The sequence below is a fragment of the Rhamphochromis longiceps genome, linkage group LG12 (genome assembly GCF_057381845.1).
Source record: "Rhamphochromis longiceps isolate RC_006_pf linkage group LG12, R_longiceps_female_GT1.1, whole genome shotgun sequence".
Taxonomy (NCBI): domain Eukaryota; kingdom Metazoa; phylum Chordata; class Actinopteri; order Cichliformes; family Cichlidae; genus Rhamphochromis; species Rhamphochromis longiceps.
This window is the reverse complement of record NC_140568.1, coordinates 33199627-33224305: the sequence shown is the minus strand read 5'-3', so window position 1 is coordinate 33224305 and position 24679 is coordinate 33199627. Positions and strand designations below refer to the sequence as shown.

The window sequence follows — 24679 nt, the reverse complement described above, 5'->3', positions numbered from 1 at the left end:
TCAGCATAGGAGGTAACACATTTATGATGTGTTTAATGCAAAAAACTGGCAATAAAAGCTCTCAAACATCTTCAGCGCACAGAAAAACAAATTAATTAGCCTTGCTGTTCCAGTACCTTTGGGGGGCACTGTGAATCTATTAAAGACGTGACATTTAGAGGTGTGTGAGTGTGTGTGCTTTAATATACAGGTTATTATGCCACACTGGTGATTGGCTCATGAGCTACAGTGAACCAGACCCCTTGCTGTAAAACATACATGCATCAGTAAGCTGCAGACGTTAATGAGCTACAGGAAACACACCAGCCCGTCACATCACAGCGCGGATCAACCGGCCTCGCCATTGGTCTCCCCGGACGTCAGTCTGCCGGAGAGGGGGCGGGAGCAGGGAAATCTAGCCTGTGCTCTAGTTTCTCTTCTCACACAGATGCTGCCGCTGGGTCAGTGTCATGCCGTCTTTTAATAATAACAGAGTCAAAACAGCGACAGCGAGGAGAAGCTGGGGAAACACTCACATCAGCATTTCTGCTTTTTGAGACGAGCCAACGTGGACAATGTGACATAACCCAGCTGCAACTTCCGATACAAAAAGATTAAACGCCCTTTATCCACCTTTTTATTCGTCTTTCACGACCTCTTCAGGGCTGCTATTGTCTCACTCACCTTTGACACAGCTGGCGGGCAGTCACCGGCTCTACTTGTGCACTTCATTGCGGTCATCCATCTGCGAGGAGGCCTGCGGTTTGTTGGTAAACACGAATCGGATCCCGACGGCAAGGACTTCATCTGGTGCATTGATGCACCCGTTTCAGTGGTGTAACGGTGAGGAGTCATTTTTGTTGTTGTTTTTTGTTTTGTTTTGCTAGTCTGTGACAATAATGAACAATACGTCCTATTATTTTAGTAGGATTAAAACAGAGATTTTAGAACAAGACTGACTCAGGCCAGTGCTTTCTAAATTTAGACATCCCCAGCGAGTGCAACGACAATGTGCAGGATCTTAACAAAGAGACACAAAATGAGTTGTCCTAAGCTGTGTGCTCGGTGCTTCATTTGTTCTTAAAAGTGTCTCTAATAATGCCACAGCGATGACATATAAACACCCTATAAACGTGCTAAATGTTAAACACACGAAATCTAGTTTCGTTAAATAGACTAATGTAAGCAGACAGCTGCATAGTAGTGGTATTAGTGATAAGTGATTTCTTGTCCACAAGCAGCTCTATACTTCGTCCTGTCCAATAAGTCAAAGTCCACGGAAAAGAAAAGTATTAACAGCAAAAGTTAGAAGTGCTGAGTGAATACTAGAAAAATAGAGGACTGTTAGAGCTGCAGTAATTAGAAGATTAATCCGCAGCAGTATTAATAAAAAAATCTTTTTTTGAAGCTGCAATGTGCACATCACCCAGTTCTAGCTTCTCAAACGTGAAGATTTGAATTATTAATTTGAAGCTTGGATGCATTATTTTTTGGCTGTAAGGCTTTTGCCACGACTGTCTGATATTTTATAGACGCAACAATCAAAGAAAATGACCAATAAAGAAAGTTATCATAAGCTGCAGCCCTATAGATTACAACATGTTATAAACGTTGTAATCTACCTAAATTAATACACTATCCACCAAAAGGGCGATTAGGCAATCAGAAATTTGGTCAGTTTTTGTATTGATTTGTAGGTTAAGAGTCTACCTGATCAATAAAAACCTTTATTTTGGCCTAAACTCACTCCAGAGAGTTACCCAAGACCGGTCATTGTGCTCTTTGTATAATGTTTTGTCTCTCTAGGTAATCTTGTTTGCTCTGACCCTATCTACAGTCTCTCACTTACACTCTTCACAGCTTCAGCTGATTATCTTCCAACAGGCCAAAAGTGTGAACAAAAGCAGTCACACTTAAACAAAAATAAAACCCTTCATTCCAGTGAAATTGTCTTTCAGTGTTTCTTTGTCATGGTGAGACTGGGTGAAGATGATGGATTGGGGTCTTTTTCCTCTGACTTTGCCTGTTTGAATGCACAACTACAGCAGCCTCCTCAGTGGACTGTTGGTGTTCAGACAAGAACAATTACTCCCTTTGTGCAGCAACTCGGCTGCCATTCATATTGGAAATAATACACACACACACACACACACACACACACACACACACACACACACACACACACACACACACACACACACACACACACACAGTATCAAAGAGTAACATTCTGCTGGAAAAATGAAGCAGTAACAGGCAGCCGCAACTCTGTGTGTGTGTCAGTGTTTCTGTGATATCGTGCCTATTCATTCTACTGTTTATATGTGACACATGTCATGCTTTCATGCATGTGATGGGGAGATTTGTGCCCCAACCTACTTTCGTCTTGAAAACAGCAGCAGCCATGCAGGCAGGCCTGAGTGATTCCCCCCTATGTGAACTGCTGAATATTTGATGGGAAGCTCAGTCTTTAGCAAAGGCAGCAGCAGCAACAGCAGCAGAAAGCAGTTTTGTTTGAACACGACATATATAGGACAAAACCCCAGCAGGCATCTCATAGGAGCTGTCAGGGAAACTGCAATAGTCGAGGTATTTTACAGCTCGATCAAATCTCAGAGGGAATTTCCTGCCTTTTTGAAGAATAACTCGAGAAGCTCTCGGATTCTCTTTGTCCTGAAATGAGAACTTTCATTAGCTAACCTTCAGCCGCTTTCTGCATCTACTACTCCATGGCAACGGCATGCCTCATAAGATTGTTGATATATAGGTCACTGGTCATGCAAGACTTCAACCAAATCAAAAAATCACTTAATATAGCTGCTCTCCCCGCATACAAAGGTGGAGGAGGGAAATGCGACGGGATGTGACATGGTGCGCACGCACAAAGGTTTGAATGCAAATGCCCTAGATTTGGATTGTGAGTCTGCTCAGGTGATTTGTGTCATCAGCAGGGCAGTGACATGAATACAGGAGCTGACATTTACACCATTCTCTCTCACTGTGTGTGTCTCTTTGTATGCTGATGATCTTTGTGAGGCAGATTGTTTGACATGTGTAAAGAGGATGAAGTAAATTCGATCGCCTTGCATCTTTCTGTGTCCTCGGTTATATTCAGGGAATGCAGCATCAGTCTGATCCATCCACCTAATTGCAGTGTAAAAAAAATAAAACTTAATTATGAAAGAGTAAACATCTGCAATTAAAAATAAAGGGTGTGCCTTCATTTCAAAATGTGAGAAACATAGTTATCTGACATTTTATGTAGTAGAAATTTCTCTGTGTCAGATCTAAATAGAGGTGTGACAATAGTGAGTTGAAATTGTGGAACAGAAAATATTAGTAATGCATGCTTTCAGCAGGACTGTTTGAATATTTGGATTTCTCCAGTGTGTTTTATTCTGGGCAACAATATGATGGAAAAGGGAACACACTGACTTGTAGAACAACCAAAATGTACCAAAAAAAGGACTTAATGATTTATTCAACATGATCTGAAATGAGTGACCGAGGCCTTAAACTCAAGAGGAAAGTGTTTAGTCCAGTCAGAGCCCTGTTTTTCTTTGTGAAACCCTGGTTACCATAAGAAAGACACTTCAGTGTTGGTTTCACTTTTCAGACCCGAAAGTTACACCCCTTTTTTAATCTGTTTATAATTATGAATTGTATAGATGACCAAAGAGGACAATTTGTGCACAAAAGCATTTGCAAGTAGTCACTTGTCATAAAACTTGTCAGAGGACTAGTGGAGCTGTCTATCACCATCTCTACCCCTTTTCTAGTCATACAGGAAGTAGAGAGTGTGACAAAGTGTGAAAGCCAGTGAGCAATCAGTATAATTACTTTGCATGTCTTTGTAAGGAGACATAGCACATAAAAGGCTATCACCGGCAAGAATATGGGAAAAATATTTGGTAGGTGATTGGACAAACCTGCTGTTCTATCAGCTGTTGCTAAACCAAAGTAACTTTGACCTTTTATGTCAGTTGTTTCTCGTAGAATGATGTTAGCTGTGATCGCACAGACCTCACAAAAATCAAGCTCTGTAGTGAAGGCCTACCTTTAATAACTGGTAGCGGGGGATGACAATGACAGTAGCTGTATAGCACATTTCATTACACGATGAGAGGGATACTTATTGTTGGGTATTTAGTACAATGGTTTCAAATAGAGCTTAATAGGCCCTTATTAGTTAATTGCACATGTGTTGCATGGGCACATTTGATGAAAAAAGTGTTGTATGTGAAAGATATTTTTTGAAAAGGAAGGAGCATTATTAAAAATATTGTGGATTTTATTTCATCTCTTACATTTTTAAATCTCTCAAAATCTTTGTCAAATCCTGTCAGCTGTGCTACAGTTTACAACCCTGATGCAAGTTCTCGCCAGTCAGTCACATGAATAATCATAAGGCTGGCTGGTTTTGTCCCGTTTAGACTCTTTTCAGGCATTTGTGGCTTTTTGGTTAAAAATCTGGCTCAAACCTTAGTGTATCTACCATTGATTGCTTCTGGCTGAGTGAAGTGGTGGAACTTGATTTTGCAGCCATCAACGATCCTTGATTAATAGACACGCTCTGCTTGTTCAGCACGAGTGGAACCAAGAGGCGGATAGTATTGATCCCCTGATACTGCTGTTTCCACTGTGAGGCGGGAGAGGCGTCAGATAGAAATGTCAGTCTATTACTTTGGCTGCGGGAGTAACTGGAAATATCCTCATTGATTAAAAAGTGGTGCTGGAAGAAAATAATACCCACGAAAATGAAACTGGTAAAGATCTTCATCTATTCTGTTCATCCATCTCTTCAGTAAGTTGACCCATTCGGCTTTTCTTGAATTTCTGTTAAATAAACATATTTTTATAATGGTGGATGCTTAAATTAAAAATGCTCAGCCTCTCAAAGGTTGTGCTCCTTGTGAGCCAAAATCTCAGGTTTCAGGTGCTCTAATGCTCAGTTTTTGGGTGTTTTTTATTTATTTATTTATTTAAATCCTGGCTCTATGTGATGTAAATGAGAGCTAATATCATCTGTTGGTACAGAAGCCCAGCTCTTCTATGGAATAAATATTTTGTTTGTTACAGGCAGAAAATAATAGGAAGGTGGAAGGGGCTCTACCAAGGACCAGTACTGAAATTTTACAGTCACACTGCTAACCACATGACACAGTTTGGTCAAGTTAAAAAAGCCCCAGTTATGGAAAAACATGTAGTACCTAATTGGCTGTCGAAAATGTCCTTGTGACAGCTTTTGTCACTTGCAGATATCTGCAGTTTCTCTTAGTTTGTATCAACTTGTCTGCAAACGCTTCCTGCAACCACTCACCAACCAGTCACCAACCAGTCTGGGAGTACACATTTCCCTTGGGACCTGCGGTTGGGTCACAACACCACTTAAGAAGCCTCTTAAAGGTAAATATCAATCATTTGGTCCTCTGAGGCATACATAGCTCCTCTCATAGAGTCTAGAAGTTAAAATTAAATTAAAATATGGTGCTGAAAATCTGTCTTTCCTATGATGATGGAGGGCTTGTCAGTCCAGCACGGGATTAGTAAACACAGACAAATAACACACGAACATCCACAGACAGAGCAGAGCAGACGGAGTGGGTGTTAAATTTGTTTCAGGCTAAGTTTGTTGCAGTTTGTTTTTACATTAAATTTGTTTCCATGCGTGTGCCCTGGAAGGCCAAAAGTGTCTCTGTGAAAGAGCACACGGGCTAAGTTCACTGATTAGCGCCTTGTCTCTGGGTGAATATGCTAATCAGTGAAATCAGCTGCTGCTGTGTCTGATGAAAATGAAAACCTGCAGACTCTCTCAGCTTTCTGCCTTGTTGCTGCTCTAATCTGGACATGAGAAGCCTGAGTGCGACGAGTACTGCGTGAGCTCCACTTCACTATCACTCCCTGGGTTAGCATGACCCTGATCTCACAAAGCTCCTTCTCACATGCTGACTTCTCATTACTCACTCAGATGCACAAAACACATAGTGTGCTCTCTGCGTCTCTGTTTATCTAACTTAAAAACAGCTTGTCAGTTCATGCTTGTGTGGATTTAAGGTTATTTCCTGTTTATTATTTTATTAATGTATATAAAGGTCAGACTTTAGACTGATTTAGTTATTGGGATAGCAAAACTGGATAGCACCTAATTCAAATACTGGGGGGTATTATCAGTCGATTATCGGTAGTTTATTTACACAAATTGTTCATTTTGAACTTAATGTCCTGTTTTTGAGCATAAGTCACTGTTTCCTGCTGCTTTAAGAGTCAGCTCAGAATTTTCTGTCTTTTTTTTTCTTTTTTACAGAACACAGCTATGTGCTCCGTTGCATGTTATTATTGAAAACAGCTTGTCAAGCAGAGATCTGGTTACATAGCGCTCCATTTGTGGAGATTTCACCACATCTTCCTCTGCAGCTATGCCCTGGAGTCACACTACCAGGCTTCACAATTGCTAATGAGTCCTCATTTGTTTGGGGATTTTGAATTATATGATATGCAATTACGCTGGGTGGTGCTGTTGGCGATTAACCAACTGTTTAATCCTTTAGGGTAGATGCAGATGAGCAAATAAACAGTTAAATTAACCAGTTACTTACAGCTATTTCAAACATTTCAACCAAGGAGACTACAGTGGCTTTGGTATAAAAATAATAAACACCCTGATCAAATACTGAAAACCGTGTGCGGGGTGCAGCATCAAAGTAGGAAGGATAAATAAAGCATGGCACGTTGCATAGGTTACCATCTCTTCTGATTGGTTCATGCTGCAGTATTCTTCAAAAAATGTTCAGTGCTGCATTTGTGCTATATTTGCACAAGTATCAGCAGATTATATGGACACTATTGTCAAGAACAGGAAAGGTTACAGATTCACTGATTCTTGGTGTGTGAGTCTCAGAGTCTGAAAACTGCTTGTTAACAGACAAAACATTTGTTACATATATATGAAAGTACATTAAAACCATCACATGTGCACAGTGGCAGTCTAACCCACCCGCCTGTTGCGTTTAAAGGCTCGGGATGTGGATTCTGGTTGAGGTTCACAATGCAGGTCTGAGCCTCAGAAAAGAGATGAGGTTACAGGTTGCATTCAGTTTTTGTTTTGCGGTATATTCGTGTGTGTGTGTGTGGGTGTTAGTGTTAGTGTTAGTGTCAGGCTTTCAGTGTTTAGCTGTTTCATGCTATATCCTTCCTGTAAATTTGCTTTTGTTGTTGTTTTAGGGTGCTTCTGTGGTCTCGGACTCGTTTACTCCAACAAGTCGTGCACCATGCCGCCCATCACCTTCCAGGACCTACCTCTCAACATCTACATGGTGATCTTCGGGACAGGCATCTTTGTCTTCATCCTGAGCCTCATCTTCTGCTGTTATTTCATTAGGTGAGAGGCAACAGAATCGTACAGCAAGACCAAAGTCTTAATCCACTTCAAATTAGGGCAGAGTTTGTAGGAATTGTTTTCTCCTTGTTTCAAATTCTAGATGTGTTAACAGTTCACAGCAAAACAACATTATATAAATGATATATGACTCCTCTTGCATGTGGTGCTATTTATCTTTCAGAACTGTTTTGGTGAGAATTGCCCAGTTAGACATCTGCTTTCCCTTGATTAGAATTAAATAAGAGGAGTAAGGATAAAATTGTGAATTACTGAGTTATTGAACGGAGGTGGTGACACCAGCTATGAGCCAGGCAGCCTTCATTTGTCAGAGTGTGGCAGTGTCTCACCAAGAATTCACTGAATGGCTGTTGTGACCATAATGACCCACTCCTGATTCATACCTGGGGCGATCGTGGCTCAAGAGTTGGGAGTTTGCCTTGTAATCGGAAGGTTGCCGGTTCGAGCCCCGGCTCGGACAGTCTCGGTTGTTGTGTCCTTGGGCAAGACACTTCACCCATTGCCTACTGGTGGTGGTCAGAGGGCCCGGTGGCGCCAGTGTCCGGCAGCCTCGCCTCTGTCAGTGCGCCCCAGGGTGGCTGTGGCTACAATGTAGCTTGCCATCACCAGTGTGTGAATGTGTGTGTGAATGGGTGGATGACTGGATATGTAAAGTGCTTTGGGGTTCTTAGGGAAATCTTGTATTTATATAGCGCTTTTCATCTTGAAAAGCGCTATATAAATACAGGCCATTTACCATTTTATTATATGAGGTGCATGTCAGGTTATGTAGGGTTTGAAAAGGAGTCTGAATCAGGCATAAGTTGCCCATGCAAACATTGGTAAACCTCTAAAACTTGTTGTGTATTTGTGTCTGGCTAAAGAAGTCATACGCAAAGGCTGTGTTGATGAACGTGGCGCCGTGATGTTTTTAAGTGCAAAAAGAAAATTCTTAAAAATCACTGCTCTGTACTGCGAGTAATGCATGAGTAATTCTACCTTGCTTAGGACCAGACGAGTTCTGTTTTTTGTAGGAACATGCTCAACTGGATCAAATGAAGTGCAGCATCAGGTTGGGGACCGCTGATGTAAAATATACCTGACTACAAGAATTTAGCTCACATTTTCAGAAAATGCTTCATAGTTTAATCAGATTCATAGTAAATGGACTTGTTCTCATAAAGTGCTTAATCACCCATTCATACAAGCACTTTCTCCTAACTAAGTGCTTTCTATTGCACACATTCACACTCCGATGAATTGGAGCGCAATTTGGGCTTCAGTATCTTGCCCAAGGACATGCATGCAGACCAGGGCAGCCAGAAATTGAACCGCCAACCTTCCGATTAGTACATGATCTGCTTTCCCTCCTGAAATACAGCCAAACAATGAATATAGCCAACTCTCAATTCGAGTAACATAAATTACCCCCCACAAACAAAGACTTCATATTCAGCTCTGCTCAGACAAACTCTAAGTTCTACTAATTCAGTTATACACTTATAAACATGCCAGAGGGATACTATTGACCCTATTAAGCAATAGGAAATAATGCAATGGGAAATATAAATGCCTGTAAATTATTTGTATACATTTATTTTAGTTGGAAAACAAATAAACACATAAAAGGTTCTCATGATAAATCATCAGGAAAAGTTAAGCATCTGTGATTGTAGGCATTGAATTCCAGCCTAAACCAAACTACGCCACCGAGACCAACATCGTAATCCCTAAATATCTCCACTGTAGAGACATTGTATGTGTGTGGAGGCAAGAAACACACTGTAGGAGGGACTGAGGTTAAAAAAAGAGGAACAGGGTGACCTATCCTGCTGTTGACTGTGAACTCCCTGATGAGTTGAGGATGGGAGGACGGGATGTGAGGCAACAGGAAGCCTCCCGTCACAATGTGTGAAGACAGCAGTGAGGAAAGGAGAAACTGTGTTCAGAATAAACACGGCATAAATAGTGCACAGTTGGAAAACATAAAGCCATCATACACGAAGGTCCACAGTGAACAAAAAGGAAACGTCAGCACCTGCTGTAGGGATTGTGTTTCATCTTGAGCTCTCTCTCTGTTTTTGGAAAATTGCTTGATGTCTCATAATGCGGTGTGCTATTGTTGGACATTTAAATGAATTTGAAATGTTGTTCAAATTTTAGTGTTATCAAAATGCCAGAGAGTTTAAGACATTTTCTGTCTGGAAGACAGGCAGGACGAATGTGCTGTTCAGGAAATAAATCACAGAAAATAATGTTAGAATAAAGACGGACGTCAGCGAGAATCTTGATTCGCATTTGTGCAGATAACATCCCGCCTCTGTTCCTCAGTCGTTTTAATTCTTATAATTAAATATAATGGAAATCTAGTGAAATAAATTTCATCACTACACACCTAAATTAATCTAAACCTAAAGTTAATTTCCTTAAGACAAAATATTGTTATCCCAAAAGGCAATTCAGCAGAGGTGGCAAAAGTACACACATTTGTCACTTAAGTGGAAGAAAAGATTGTTGTTTTATAAAATTCTCTGGTAAAAGCTGAACCACAAGTGAAAAAGTACAGGCTCTGAAATATACTCAGTGTTCTTTGAGTATTTTAAGGTGTTTGCATCCACTCTTATGTCCAAACTACGACAATGTTTTTAAAAGAGGCCAAAAAAACCCAATGAAATAACTAAAAAAATCATTGCATTTAAAAGCTGCTTTCAGCATCTCCCTTTTACACAAGGAGGTCACCACAGCAGATACCTCCGCATGTTTGACTTGGTAGATTTTCTTTTTTATATACACCAGATCCTCCTTTTAACACAACCCCAATAGTGTTACTGCATCCTTCCAGAATCAAACTGTGGATCTTCTGCTTGTCAGGAAAATATGTAAACTCCTACACCACAGGAGAAGCTATTAAATGACGAAAATGTTTCTTTAAATATGTGCTCATTTGAGTTTAATGCTGGCAACATATTCCAGAAAGTTGGGAATAAGGGCGTATTTATGTCAGATTGTATCTACAAGCGTGCATCTCATTTCCTCCTCTGCTGCCTGAAAATAGTAACAAAGAAGTCCTGTTCTTTTGGTTATGTTCAAAAGGAAGTAGATTGTGTTTGATGCCTTTATTTCATCTTAATTTTTTCTTCTTTTAAAAAGATATACACTCACCACCCCTTTATAAACGTATAAGATACACCCTTTTGCCATCAGGAATGCCTTAATTCTTTGTGGAACGTATTGAACTAGTTGCTGGAAACATTTCTCAGAGATTTTGGTCTATATTAACATGACAGCGTCACACAGTCGCTTCACATTTGTCAGCTGCACATCCATGATGTGAATCTCCTGTTTCAACACATCCTAAAGATGCTCTGCTTTGTTTGAAGTCACCATCATTTTAAAGAAACGCGTTTGAGATGACTTGAACTTTGTCGCGTATTATCCTACTGGAAGCAGCCAGAAAGTGGGCATAGATCAGCGTTTTCTGAAATAATCAGCCCGGACCAACCGGCACTAACAACCAAAACCATGTTCAAAGTCACTGAAGTCAATTTTGATGCTCTGTTTGAGCTTCAGCAGGTTGTCTTGACCATATCCACATGGCTAAATGCATGTGGTTGAAGGATTCAATATTTGTGCTCAGGGGCAGTTGAACAGGTGTACCTAACAAAGTGACCTAAAATGTACGCATACATTTAAAAAAAATAATTTAAAAAAAAGAAGAACTATCATTGAGTAATTCTTTTAAACTTAGTGTTTGCACCAAAAATGGAAGTGATATCAAAATCAGTAGCAATAGTGATAATTATGAAAATAATAACACTAATGATAGGCGCACACACACACACACACACACACACACACACACACACACTGTAATACTGCGACACCACAGAACAAGAAGGAAGGCCATTATTACAAGCTGTCCTAACAATGACAAGTATAGCCGATGTTAAAAACAACAACAACTATGCACTAATGGGTAAGAAAAAACAAAAAATAAAAAACAATCATAAAGCAGCATGAAAATGATCATTCATAAACCACCATCCTCTGAACAGATTCATTACAAACACTAATGGAAAGCGTTTGAGGCGTGCATTTTTCCTCTGCGTCTCTCGCTGATGTGCTTGCTCCCTAAAGCGAACCCTAGCTCTAAATGGACTTTGTGGCGAGATTAATCTTTCACTTTTTGTATTGAAGATCTGGAATAACTTTGAGCCTCAACCATTAAGATCAGCAGCTATAATGATAAATTGTAAGTGGTAAATATTTGTTTCAGTTTGGACTGACTCATGTTCACATGCTGAAGACACGCTTCTTTGATTGAAAATGTTTTCTGTGACCTGGCTTCACCACTAAATTGAGCATCAACTCTGTCTGAAAAAGCTCAGATCCTTCCTGTTTCTCTTAAAGCCCTTTCTGAAGGATCGTAACCAGCGACTCACTTCCTTTGGCTCCATTAACATGCTGAAGGTACTCTTGGGTGGGAGTGTGATTGTGAATTCATTTATAGACCGGGTGATTCATAACATGAATACTGAGTGATGAAAGGCGCTCTGTGTTAGGGGGCAGGTCTCCTATTATCTCTTTCAGACAGGCTCTTTTCTTAATCCTGTGTGTCATCGTGTTTGTGATGTACAGCTGTAACATTAGATTGAGACCTAAATATCTATGCCCGCCCACCACTATTAAAACTGTTCTAATTTTTAAGATGTGGTGGTTAAAGTTTGCTAAGATTTAGCTTTCTTTAGCAAATACACGCCACTTCTTGCACAGAGTCGAGATCTTCGCAGCTGTACCTGTAAAGTACAAGGCCGAAAAGACACAAGTGTTCCACACCAAGGGCACGCCAAAAATATCACAACTTTAATTACGTCCCCATCTGGTCTTACAGTGCAGTACAGGGTTTGTACTCAGCAGCACAGCAGCTAGTCAGAGAGATATTTTAAGATCCACGAGGATCAAGAAGGAGGTGGTAATGTGTTTTTGTCCAGACAATAGAATGACTGAGGAAAGATATTAAGCTGTTAAGTGAATGGCTTTCTAAAATAAACTTTAATTTGCTGGGAGAGATCTTGGAGAAAACCCCAGAAAAACAACAAGAACAGCAACAGACAGTTAATTTGAAAACATGGAAATATAAATGGTTACTCGTCTACGCCAGCCTTTTACATCCAAACTGTGCATCTAACAACAGTTTAGTCTCAAACTGAGCTTCTTAAACCTCGTCTGTCATCATTAAACTGACGTCATCTCGCTTGCATACACTCTGAAGACAGATTGAGTTTAGCAAAAATAAAAGGATGATTATATCAGAAATGCTACAGCAGCAAGAAGGGCATGCTTGAGGTCATCTACTGTGAAAACAGAGATGCAGTCAGCGGTTTTTCTAGCTGTCCTTGGTGTCAGATGATGACGCTTGCACCGGGGGATGGCGGGGTTCAGCACCACGGCTGTGCTTGCTCACATGTGGTGCAAAAGAGCCCAGATACTGGGGTAATCCAGGTTTATCACGTCTTTCAGTCGTCTCAGTCTGTCCAGGTTGATCTGTTGAGTGCCAGATGTTCAAAATAGTTGGTACTTCCTGTGCAGTAGACTTTAGGTGTAGTCAAGCAAGTTGTTGGCAGCCTCGGGGTAGTTATTTTTTAACCTCTATTGAAATGAATGGGGAGAGATCCATAACCTTTATTTCAAAGGTCTCCAGGATATAAAAAAGGTTACTTATGGAATACATGGAAATGAAAACCTCTTCAAATGGTTTCTGACTTTGCCCCAAAAATAAGAGTTAAACTTTTTTTCTCTTCTGATACGCATGCAGAAAGTTACACGATACTACTGCTTCATTAGTCGAGAGTGCTGACCTCAACCTCTCTGGCTTCACTTTACTGATAAAAAGCCATGCTAATAATGTAATGTACATTTATTTATATGCCTACTACGATAGCAAGTAGATATGCCTGCTGTGCACACGTTTCCCAGTTTGAATGTTGACTGGCAATTATTAAATTCTCCTTTCCTTTTTGAGGAATCTGCTCTCTCTCTTTCTGTCTCTCTCTCTATAGCACCTCTTTTTCCTATCAGCAGCTTGTTTTCTGGGCTTGGAAGGGTAGATGTAGGTCAGTCATGTGGTTACCATGGCTTGTCTAGCAAACGCGGTTTTTGGCCACTGTTGCTTCCATGCAGATTAGTCTTGGAAAGGATCTCAGCCCGGGGGATCTGATCTTCCCAAGAGATCATCTTTTTAAGGCACAAGATGTTGGCAGTGCTTTGTTTTTTTTAAATATACCTTTTGTATGGCGTCCATGTTTGTGCCCCATCGAGCATGGCGACGACAGATTACCACAGTGTATGCACCAGTCTTGGTGCCAACTTTCGTGTATTACAAGACTGTAGTTGGAGGAGCGTGCGAAGCCAAAATGGGTGAACTTTGGTTGGAACACCATTCGTTAAGAAGGGGGAAGGAAAAGAGACTGTTTGCCTTAGGAAGCCAAAGGCAAAAAAGTATTTAGTCAGCCACCGATTGTGCAAGTTCCCCCACTTAAAATGATGACAGAGGTCAGTAATTTGCACCAGAGGTACACTTCAACTGTGAGAGACAGAATGTGAAAAAAAAAATCCATGAATTCACATGGTAGGATTTGTAAAGAATTTATTCGTAAATTAGGGTGGAAAATAAGTATTTGGTCACCTCAAACAAGGAAAATCTCTGGCTCTCACAGACCTGTAACGTCGTCTGTAAGAAGCTTTTCTGTCCCCCACTCGTTACCTGTATGAATGGCACCTGTTTGAACTCATCATCTGTATAAAAGACACCTGACACAGCCTCAAACAGTCAGACTCCAAACTCCGCCATGGCCAAGACCAAAGAGCTTTCGAAGGACACCAGGAAAAGTATTGTAGACCTGCACCAGACTGGGAAGAGTGAATCTACAATAGGCAAGCAGCTTGGTGTGAAAAAAATCAACTGTGGGAGCAATCATCAGAAAATGGAAGACATACAAGACCACTGATAATCTCCCTCGATCTGGGGCTCCACGCAAGATCTCATCCCGTGGGGTCAAAATGATCATGAGAACGGTGAGCAAAGATCCCAGAACCACACGGGGGGACCTGGTGAATGACCTGCAGAGAGCTGGGACCAAAGTAACAAAGGTCACCATCAGTAACACACTACAACGGCAGGGAATCAAATCCCGCAGTGCCAGACGTGTTCCGCTGCTGAAGCCAGTGCATGTCCAGGCCCGTCTGAAGTTTGCCAGAGAGCACATGGATGATACAGCAGAGGATTGGGAGAATGTCATGTGGTCAGATGAAACCAAAGTAGAACTTTTTGGTATAAACTCAACTCGTCGTGTTTGGAGGAAGAAGAATACTGAGTTGCATCCCAAGAACACCATACCTACTGTGAAGCATGGGGGTGGAAACATCATGCTATGGGGCTGTTTTTCTGCCAAGGGGACAGGACGACTGATCCGTGTTAAGGACAGAATGAATGGGGCCATGTATCGTGAGATTTTGAGCCAAAACCTCCTTCCATCAGTGAGAACTTTGAAGATGAAACGAGGCTGGGTCTTCCAACATGACAATGATCCAAAACACACCGCCCGGGCAACAAAGGAGTGGCTCCGTAAGAAGCATTTGAAAGTCCTGGAGTGGCCTAGCCAGTCTCCAGACCTCAACCCCATAGAAAATCTGTGGCGGGAGTTGAAAGTCCGTGTTGCTCGGCGACAGCCCCAAAACATCACTGCTCTCGAGAAGATCTGCATGGAGGAATGGGCCAAAATACCAGCTACTGTGTGTGCAAACCTGGTAAAGACCTATAGTAAACGTTTGACCTCTGTTATTGCCAACAAAGGTTATGTTACAAAGTATTGAGTTGTATTTTTGTTATTGACCAAATACTTATTTTCCACCCTGATTTACGAATAAATTCTTTACAAATCCTACCATGTGGATTCATGGATTTTTTTTTCACATTCTGTCTCTCACAGTTGAAGTGTACCTCTGGTGCAAATTACTGACCTCTGTCATCATTTTAGGTGGGGGAACTTGCACAATCGGTGGCTGACTAAATACTTTTTTGCCCCACTGTATTTATGTTTAGGACATGCTGTATGGACTCTTGGCTTAGTGCAGTCTTGGAGTCATGGTGGAGCTCACAGATTTGGCAGCTTCTCATTTTTGTTTGGGCCTGTAACTGTTTTCTGTCATTGTTGCACTCCAGGTATACTTCATCTTTGAGTCCATGTCGAAGTATCTTAACATCGACCAGGAAGGACTCTAAGTTTCCTGTGATGACTCTTGGTTGGTAATACTTGCTTGGTCGGGACCTTTACAATTTTAACCTTGCTCGGATTGATGTATAAGTACTGATCCTTGTGCTACTCAGTTGCTTATGGTGGTGGTCTTTTCAGCTGTGTTAGTTTGAGTTTTATGTTCGCTGATGTTCTGCGCATAAGAGGGGCTCTTCATTTTCCCCAGGTTATACTGACAAAGGACTTTATGTCACAGAAGACGGCCTGTGCTCACTCGACCTTTTAAGACTCTCATGAGTATTTTTGGTATTTTTAGCTGGGGTTTTTTGAATGAAAGATTTGTGTCCAACTCCCTTTAATGAGGAATTCCACCTGATTGGTATGGATAGTATCTTTTTTTTATTTACGTAAAAGTCTCTGTGTAGTAGGGTTGGAATTATTGATTAAGTTGTTTCTGGCTAATCAATTTATTGCTCTGTTTAAATCATATCAGGGAATAGTGACAGAAGGTAACTGTCATGGAACAACATGGAACAAAGTGGAATGCCAAGGAAACTAGCCAATTTATACAAACTCATTTAAAAAAGTGTTCAAATATCCAGCCAGAATTATGTCAGAAGCTTGTTCATGACTAGCAATTTAATTAAATTTAACATTTAATCAAATATTAGTGGGGGTGTATGTATATATTTGAGCCTGAATGTATACTTTTGATTGATTGGAGAAAATCCGAAATAAATTAAAATTTGAAATTGAAATGATCAAAAGTCCAAAATTATCATGGCATTCATGCCTTTTTCACCACTGCTGTATCCTTAAAATCTGAATGATATTCAGTATTAAAGACTAAGCTAAGTAACTTTTAAATTTTTGTCAGTTAAAGTTTATGAAAATGTTTCTGATGTGATTATTTTAATACAACTGTAGCAGATTAGCAGATCAATTTATTAACTAAGTAATCGGCTTGGAATTAACTGTAAAAAGTATTTCAAACATATATTTCAAAGGTGTAGCAACGCGAGCATTTAACCGTGTTTTGTAACACTGTAACGGGTCTCATATTTGAGCACACAATAAAGCAGGACATGAGCATGAGAGGCTTTGACGTTTGTCGAGAGGAATTTTAAGTCTTGCAGATGTTGCTGCACAATGGTTAGAGGGAAACACAGAAATCTCTGTCATGGCGCCCCTTTCACCCACTTCACATCATTATTCGAGCATGGGAAACCTCAACAAGAAAAACGTGTATCCTCACATTGTTCACGTGGAAAAATGTTAGGAGTAACTGTTCTAAACACTACAACCAAATTTCATTAACAATGAAAAAATTGTCAGTTCTTTACTGTAAGCGCTGAATCACTGCTTAGGGGGATATCATCATAGATAAACATTTAATTTGTTCTCAGATGTTGTCGCTGCACATACTTTCAGGCCCAATTTATGGACAGCGACAGACATTTGGTCCATGTTCGGTTGGTTCAAAAACAAGAGGCCAAAAATAACCTCTTGAATAGACACTGCTCGCCAAGTGATAAAGATCTCTCCATTGTTGGTTTCAGGGGTGGTGCGGAGTTTCAAAGAGGCAACATACTCATTAGCTTGTTTGTGCATGTGTGTGCGCATAAGTGTGTGTTAGCATTTTTGAATGTAGTTGCATGATTACTTAAGTGAGTGAGCAATGTGTCTGTGTGTAATTATCCATAAACACTGTCCAAACTTTTTTTTAATCTGAGACCAACAACCTGATGACAAGACGTCAGTTAAAAATCGAGTTTTATGTGTAAATATTCTATTTTTGGTCTACTCTATTTACTTTAATCAAGTGGTTGATACATTTTTTATTAAAGTTTATTAGTACTGGGAATATATGCGAGTATATGGCATGAACTGATGCCATACACCTCAGTATTTTTAGCATAAGCTACAATTTGAAATCCCTGTAAGACTGAAAAATACATAAACCACAGCTACAGATACAGAAACTGATTAGGAAACTACAGGCAGAACAAATAAAGAGCACAAACAGTAAGAATGCATCAAGAAGCACCCATTCATGGCTAATTGCCTTTTTAAAACTGTTTAATTAATTTAAAATGAATCAGCATTCACTTTGGGTTCTGCATGTAAGAAATCCCAATGTTGGATTCACCTTACAGTTCCTTTTGGACATTCAGTGTCTTTCTGAGCCTGAAACTCTTAAGTGGAACCACAAGGGACAATTATGCAATCTTGCTCTCATAACTGTGTGACTAACTGTGTCATTAAGGGCCCGCCTGTTGTAGCTACTGACTATGATAAGAAGGTTACACAATAAGTTAAATATGAAGAGATTGCAGGAAGATCATTAAGCTATTTTCAGCATGAAATTGTCTCTAATAAGTCTAAGCATCAGTAAGCTTGCTTTTTCAACCTTGTCCTACATTGACATGCTTCTCAAAAACCATTTGCACATTGTCTATTTTTTCTGGTTGCATACAGAAAATATGAGCAGTCAATATGATACCATATATTTGTGCAGACAGTACTTCACTAGCCCTTTAAAGCCAAGCGTATTGTATTTGATACATGTGTTTTTGTGAGTTTTTGAGACTTCTACATCATCAGCGTGACCTTTTTTGGCCCTCAAAAACTGATATAAATTGCATGACACATTTTTAATGACTAAATTCCAAAAATATGGCTAATGTAGCAAATGTGATACAAATTAAAAGTCATACATGCAGATTCAAATCTGATATATTTTTTTTATATTTTTTTGTCTAAAAGGTACAACAAACACTCCATTATCAAAAAATTAAGGATTTCTGGCAGTTAGTTCATGGTTATATAGATATTTATAATCTTGATTATTTTTGGAGGCTTTTTGCTGTTATTTGATCTTACAGTGAAGATTAGATAGAAAAGTGGGGAAACAGACAAAGCCTCAAGTCAGAGTTGAACCCAGGCTACTAAATTTAACCTCAAGGTATGTGGTTGCTTAGTAACATCGGGGCTAAACCAGCAACCCTAGATATTTATTGAAAAAGTTAAGGATGTTAATAAAAGTCTTATGAAGAGGGAGCTTTTATCTGTTTCCTTATTTTCTGCCATATATACATCATTACAGTGAGCACATTAAGGGGTTTATCCCATCTTGGAGCTGCATGATGTCAGAGTCACACAGAGAGAGCACAGCAGCCCACCCAACTGCTTCTTAAACCTTTTGTTTGGGAGGGGGAGCCAATCAGAAGAAAATTAGGGTCCACTTTAAAGTAAACGAAGATTATTTTGATCAATGAATCGTGCAAATCTATTTAAAAATAAAAATTTGCCTCTAAAAAGGAATTTAGATTTTCTTACAGGTGTACTTTAAGACAGAAACCAAGAAATGCATGCACACTGTGGTTAAAGGAACATTCTTTAAGGAACAAATTGCCAAAGTTTATTTATGTGTTTCTCCGCTCATCCACAGCAAACTACGACACCAAGCACAGAGTGAGCGGTTTGGATACAGAGAGGTAAGACTGGTGTTGATAATTTAAGATATTTAGGCTGTTAATTTTTTAAAAAGCATTACTTTAAAAAATATCTTGTGTTATTCCTACAGGTAGTTTTAAAAGGAGATCCAAAAAAGTTGAGTCTTCATGGGGTAAGAATGAAATTTACATTTCTACCTGTTTGCGTTCAGCTTTAAGCTGTTGAAGCAGGATAATTTAATCTAACGACTGTCCTCTCCCGCTTCCTTCCGTCTGTCACTCACGCAGCAGACGTGCGCTGTGTGTCTGGAGGACTTCAAAGTGAAAGACGAGCTGGGAGTGTTGCCATGCCAACATGCTTTCCACAGGAAGTGAGTAGAGCACAGTGGAGTCTTTCTTCACACTCGCTTGCCAGTTTGCACCTGCTAGGGCTTGGTAAAGTGAAAATGGTCACGTCTGATGTGAAGTCCATTGATCAAAAGTTAAATGGAAATTTTTGGTGGAGTACTCGTCATCATTCATTCATGTCTTGGTTCCTGCTGAGGATCCCAGCATGCACATCAGACAGAGCTAGTCTGAAGACCTTGCAGAGGAGGCAAAGCTATATCCTTGTGCTTTCAGTTGTCTAAAATTGAAATGCTTCTTAATGTGAGAAGGTTTTTTTAAAAAAATTTTTTTACTGGGTTCTGTGAGAAGAGTTTAAAAGCAAAGAGGCCTTATCAGAGGAGCAATTTGATATTCTGGGCTAGCAGCCTTGGGCTACAGTAGTTTTGGTATAAATTGCTAAACATTCTCTACTTCATGGTTTAACTACAATCAAAGGCAGCAGGACATTATTTTGGTTTCTTAAGACTCTCTTACAGAAAGATAGAACTGAAAAAGCTCTGTGAGTCAAATATTGCAAGTAAACAACCATATGTGGGTTGCTGCTATTGCCTAAAGACATTTGTGTCAAGCATTACTGAGATGACACTTGCATTAGGAGATAGATGTTGCAGAGGTGGCGCAAACAAACTTGTCTGTGTGGGGGTTTACCTCTCATATAGGACGTGGGTTTTTGTTGTTGTTGTTGTTGTTTGCTTGTTTTTGTTTTTGTTTTACTTTTCCAGTGGTTTGTTGAGGTTTAGGCACCAAAACGGCTTTGTCAGAGTTATGTCACTTTTCTAGGTTTCAAGGATACCAAGTCCATTAGAGGGGACCCAGGATCATTAATATTCTTGAACACTTCTACACTTCATGCAAGTTTCCGAATAATCGGCTTCGGTGCAGCCTTTCATTTATTCCCCTCTCTAAAATGAGCCATAGCTCCTCCCCTTTTAATTCTTCCTTTTTCTGATTGGCTCCAACTCACAAACAGAAGGTCTGAACTGCAAACACGTGGAGCTGCTGTGCTCACAGCCAGAGCTGCATGTATCTGCCGATTTTTAGGATCATCTGAAGCCTGAGCTGTTGGCAGACAGGTATTATTTGTATATACTCTGATCCCATTATTTGAAACTCTGGTCTTGTTTAATATAAGCATCCTTCATTTATTGCACACAGTTTTAGTTGGATCAATTCAGATGGCCAAAGAGATTTCTTGGTTTTAAAACATGACTCTAGGAACAGCTTGCACAAGTGACCAGTCCAGCTGTTTTCTCAGTAAGGAGAGCTTCAGTAAGATGTAGCATACTTAAAAATCTATTACCATGACCACTGGGAAAACTGTGGGGAACCTGATTCCATCCAAAGGTAACAGAACCTTCATACCAGCACCAGCAAAGCTAAAGCACATTCTGCTTGTCCATCCCGTAAACTGTAAAACCGACACATTGGGGAGACTGTGCATATGTCTATTTTCGGTCCAACTTTCTGCAGTCTTGTCATCACTGTGAGACGACCAGCACAGGCTCCAGGAATTAACGGCCCCCAGCCTAGAAATAGTTTCTGCAAATGCTGCTTACGCATGAATGGCGGCAGCATCGCATTTTGATTGCTGGTGTAAGTGAGTTCTAAAGGGCTCTCACATACTCATGCATGGGTCATAAGCTTGCCACTCTGTGAAAAAATGACTAAGCTGTTAAACATTGAAGATTTTGTTGAAGTTAGTCCAGCTTTCTTTTTCCTCATTCCTGTCCTGTCTGTGTTCCTCTATGCAGGTGTTTGGTAAAGTGGCTGGAGGTGCGCTGCGTCTGCCCCATGTGCAACAAACCCATAGCCGGCCCGCCCGAGCCGCAGCATAGTATAGGAACTCTGCTGGATGAACTGGTATAACCTCTCAGCCTCAACCAGCCTGGTTGGGACGCCGACGCCCGGCCAAACTAGCTGGTGTGAGTTACAGACCATCAGGAAGAGGGAGACCGCTTTGCTGTTTAAACACGGCAAAGCACAAAAATGAACTGAAGGATGCTGTTGCCTAGCAACAATCTCCATGATAGCAACACAACACCTTGTGGTTGAGATTATCTTCAGCCGCCCACACATCACTCCAGCCCTCTCCTTTCACGATCCCGTTCTACATGCCTTTTCTCCACGTCCCTCACATCCTCTCTTGTTGGTTCGACTGAGGTTAACAACAGCACTGAACGGAGGGCAGTTTTTTCTCACTGAAGTGGACAAATGAGTGTTGATGAACAGCAGTGCTCGCAAGAAGATGCTGATCCCCCCTGAGTGTGTATCAATGCTGCCTGTCATGTGCTACCTGGGGTTAAATATTATCCATATTGGCTGAGTTATTTAAAACTCAAATGGGAAAAATTATTCCAGTACGTGGCACTCCATGAATTTTTTTCAGTTGACAAGTTTTGAGACAAAATTATAGTTTGTGTTTGACATTCCCAGCAGTAGCTCAAGGTCAGTTTTTAAGATGCAGTAGAAAAGAAGAACAAACTGCAGCCGAGGAGAAAAAATATCACTGTAGCAAAGAGGGCTTAATAAAACTAAGAAATACTTTTTTTATGATTAAATTGAGGTCATGCTGCTTAAAATTCAAGGAAACGGTTATTCATATTGCATTTATTCAGATGAACTCAGAACAGTGGTAGAAAAAGAGCGGGACATGAAGCTGCCCTTGCTCACATGTAGCACGCAAAAGGTGATGAATTTACTAGAAATGTTCTGAAAGGCTGAGCTGAGGCGTGGTGCCTAGGTTTAATGTGCAGAAGACCCGTTTGCTGTGAATCCTCCAGACAGTTGGCTGCTCTATATATAGAAAAAAGTCCAGGACTGCCGAACGTTTGTAAAAACAGCCTTCGAGATGCAGCTCCAGCTTTCGTCCATGTGTGGTAAACGTCTGCATCAAGTCTCTTACAAACCAGTTATTTCTGATATAACGTCTAAAATCCATACTGGTGCCAACCCCTACAGTACCACAGGCTCTAGCTGTTTTCTGTTGTTGTTGTTCAAGGGGATGTTTTATTGTCCTGTTGTGTTCTCATGTTAATATAGAAGGAACACATCCTGACGTTCACGCTAACAGTTTTGTTGAAATGTGTTGAAAGGTTTTTTATTTTTAGGTTTTGCACTTTGAATTCGGACACACACACACACACACACACACACACACACACACACACACACACACACACACACACACACACACACACACACACACACACACACACACACACACACGTTTCCATGCCTTTGTTCTTATAAATGTTAGACTTCGGTTTGGTTACAGCACAGCTGTGTTTTGAGGTGTGGTGAATCTTTTATAAAAGTCTGTGAAGTACCAGAGCTGGGTGATAAAGGGAGCAGCAGTGCAAGCCCTCAATGAATTCACCTGGGAAGCAACTAAATCTCACTCTCATAAACCGTGTTTTCGTGGCATTATTGCAGGTGGTTTACATTCCTCAGTCGTAAGTTATTTTTGTCTATTTTGTGATTTACAGATTCTGAAAGCAAAACACTGCCTAAATTGAGCACAAAACTCACAAAGCACATTGTCCAGATACAGCAGGCAGCTGCACTGTAATTAAAATGTGCCCTGTGCCAAAAAGAAAGAAAAGAAAACAACAAACAAACAAAAAAAGAGTTGATCATGTTTCATTTTCTGCACACGAGAAAAAGAAATGTTCACTCTGATTCTGACCACATTCCACATTTTGTAATCCAACAGATGTAAATAAGTTAAACAATAAAAAATACAGTTCTCTGGTCATGCAGGCTCTTGCTTATTTCTTGAAAATCATGGTTATGGCACCACCATCAGGTGAAATCAAGTGTATGTGATGTACATTGTTTTAAGGTTGTTTATTTACTTGTCAAACAGTTGTCAAAAGTTTTAGAGTCTTGGTGGAAACCAGACTGTTTGCACTGAATTTCAGCAGGAAAAATGTAAGATTTTCAATTAAATACACTAATTAAATACTGTTCGAGTTCCTCTTTCCAGTACTACAGCCACTATTTGTTTTTAACTTGAGAAAACTCTTGATTGTTGTTTGTTTTGTTAATACTAGACTTATATTGCAGAAACAGTTGTTGTTATAATTTATTGAGACTTTTGAGTTTAATTGTCATATAGCACAAATAACAACCAATTTATGTTTCTCACCAGCTTGCAGTGACATCTAGCCATGCAGATAGTTTTTCCTGAATCTTTTTTAGACTTTGACTCTGTCTCCGAGACTCCAAGATGTTCAAAACTCAGTACAAAGCAAATTTCAGTTAATTCTAAGCAGTATGCACTGAAGCAGGCAACATATGTTTATATGGAATGATTTGCTTGATATTCCATGAGTATGCACCCATGAGACTGCTTTACGATAAAAGACAAAAACAAAAAAAAACCCCGAAAAAGTATGAACAAAAGTGTGTTTAACAGTTTTTTTCAAGAGTTCAAAATCCAGAAAAGTGTGACTACAGCAGGTGAAAAGGTGTTTGGATCGGGTGAATTAAAAGCAGTGAATCAGACAATGTAACAAGACTAACTAAATCCCATCTATTCTGTGCCTGAGTTTAATTTTACTTACATTACAATAATGGAAATTTCAGAAACACTATTTAAAATATTGATGAAAAAAGAGAATACTTAAATATCAAATTGAAGTAACTGCACTTAGAAAGAAAATCTATGAGCAGTAAGGAGTCTGACCTCAGGAGTTGACGGCTGAATGAAAACAAGGACCATCTGTACAGTGTCTCATTAAATGTGCAAGACCCCATCCTAATGGTGGGACCGGATGGGTACCTAGCTGCTTCCCTCACAGCAGCTTGCAGGTGGCAGAGCATCGAAGTCTGAATGGCATTCTTTACTCTGTTTGCCTTCTAAGTAGTCTTAAGGGTGGAGCGGAGCCTGGGAAGAACTGAAAGGGAATTAAGGATGAAGGCAGATGGTGTGAGATCTTGTAGGGCAAGTAGAAGTATGAAAGGTAATGTTGAATTCTCCCAATTCTTTGAATCTCTGGGCTGAAGGAAGGACAATACTCGGTGTATAAATGCTCAATCAACAATCATTTATTTCCATACAATTCAACAATAAGAGCATTACAACGTCCGGACGGGAGAGATGCTACCAGAGGGTCAGGCACATGTCTCAAAATGGTGACGGGTTGCTCAGCTTTTTATAGTCTCTAGTGGCCCCCAGCTAGTCGTAAAAGCCAAAACATCACATTTTTTCTCTGTTACAGCGCCTAAGT

General features: G+C 40.2%; 1 protein-coding gene across 2 annotated transcripts; it reads left to right on the top strand.

Annotated features, from left to right (window-relative positions):
- Positions 1 to 412: 412 nt before the first annotated feature.
- rnf122 (ring finger protein 122) lies at positions 413 to 22673 on the top strand. Of its 2 annotated transcripts, none has more exons than XM_085425903.1 (6): positions 413 to 822; positions 7201 to 7357; positions 19058 to 19103; positions 19193 to 19234; positions 19353 to 19432; positions 21200 to 22673. In XM_085425903.1, the coding sequence occupies exons 1-6, from the start codon at positions 798 to 800 to the stop codon at positions 21312 to 21314; spliced, it is 465 nt and encodes a 154-aa protein (XP_085282029.1). In that variant the 5' UTR covers positions 413 to 797; the 3' UTR covers positions 21315 to 22673. The 2 variants fall into 2 exon arrangements, with proteins under 2 accessions (XP_085282029.1, XP_085282028.1); XM_085425902.1 differs by having other exon boundaries at positions 19350 to 19432.
- The last annotated feature ends 2006 nt before the right edge of the window (positions 22674 to 24679 follow it).

Excerpts from the sequence above, each read along its gene's own strand:
- rnf122 (XM_085425902.1), top strand. The coding sequence starts at position 798 with ATGCACCCGTTTCAGTGGTGTAACG. Across the intron at positions 19,104-19,192 it reads AGCGGTTTGGATACAGAGAG|GTAGTTTTAAAAGGAGATCC; the intron begins GTAAGACTGGTG and ends TTATTCCTACAG. Across the intron at positions 19,433-21,199 it reads CAACATGCTTTCCACAGGAA|GTGTTTGGTAAAGTGGCTGG; the intron begins GTGAGTAGAGCA and ends TCCTCTATGCAG.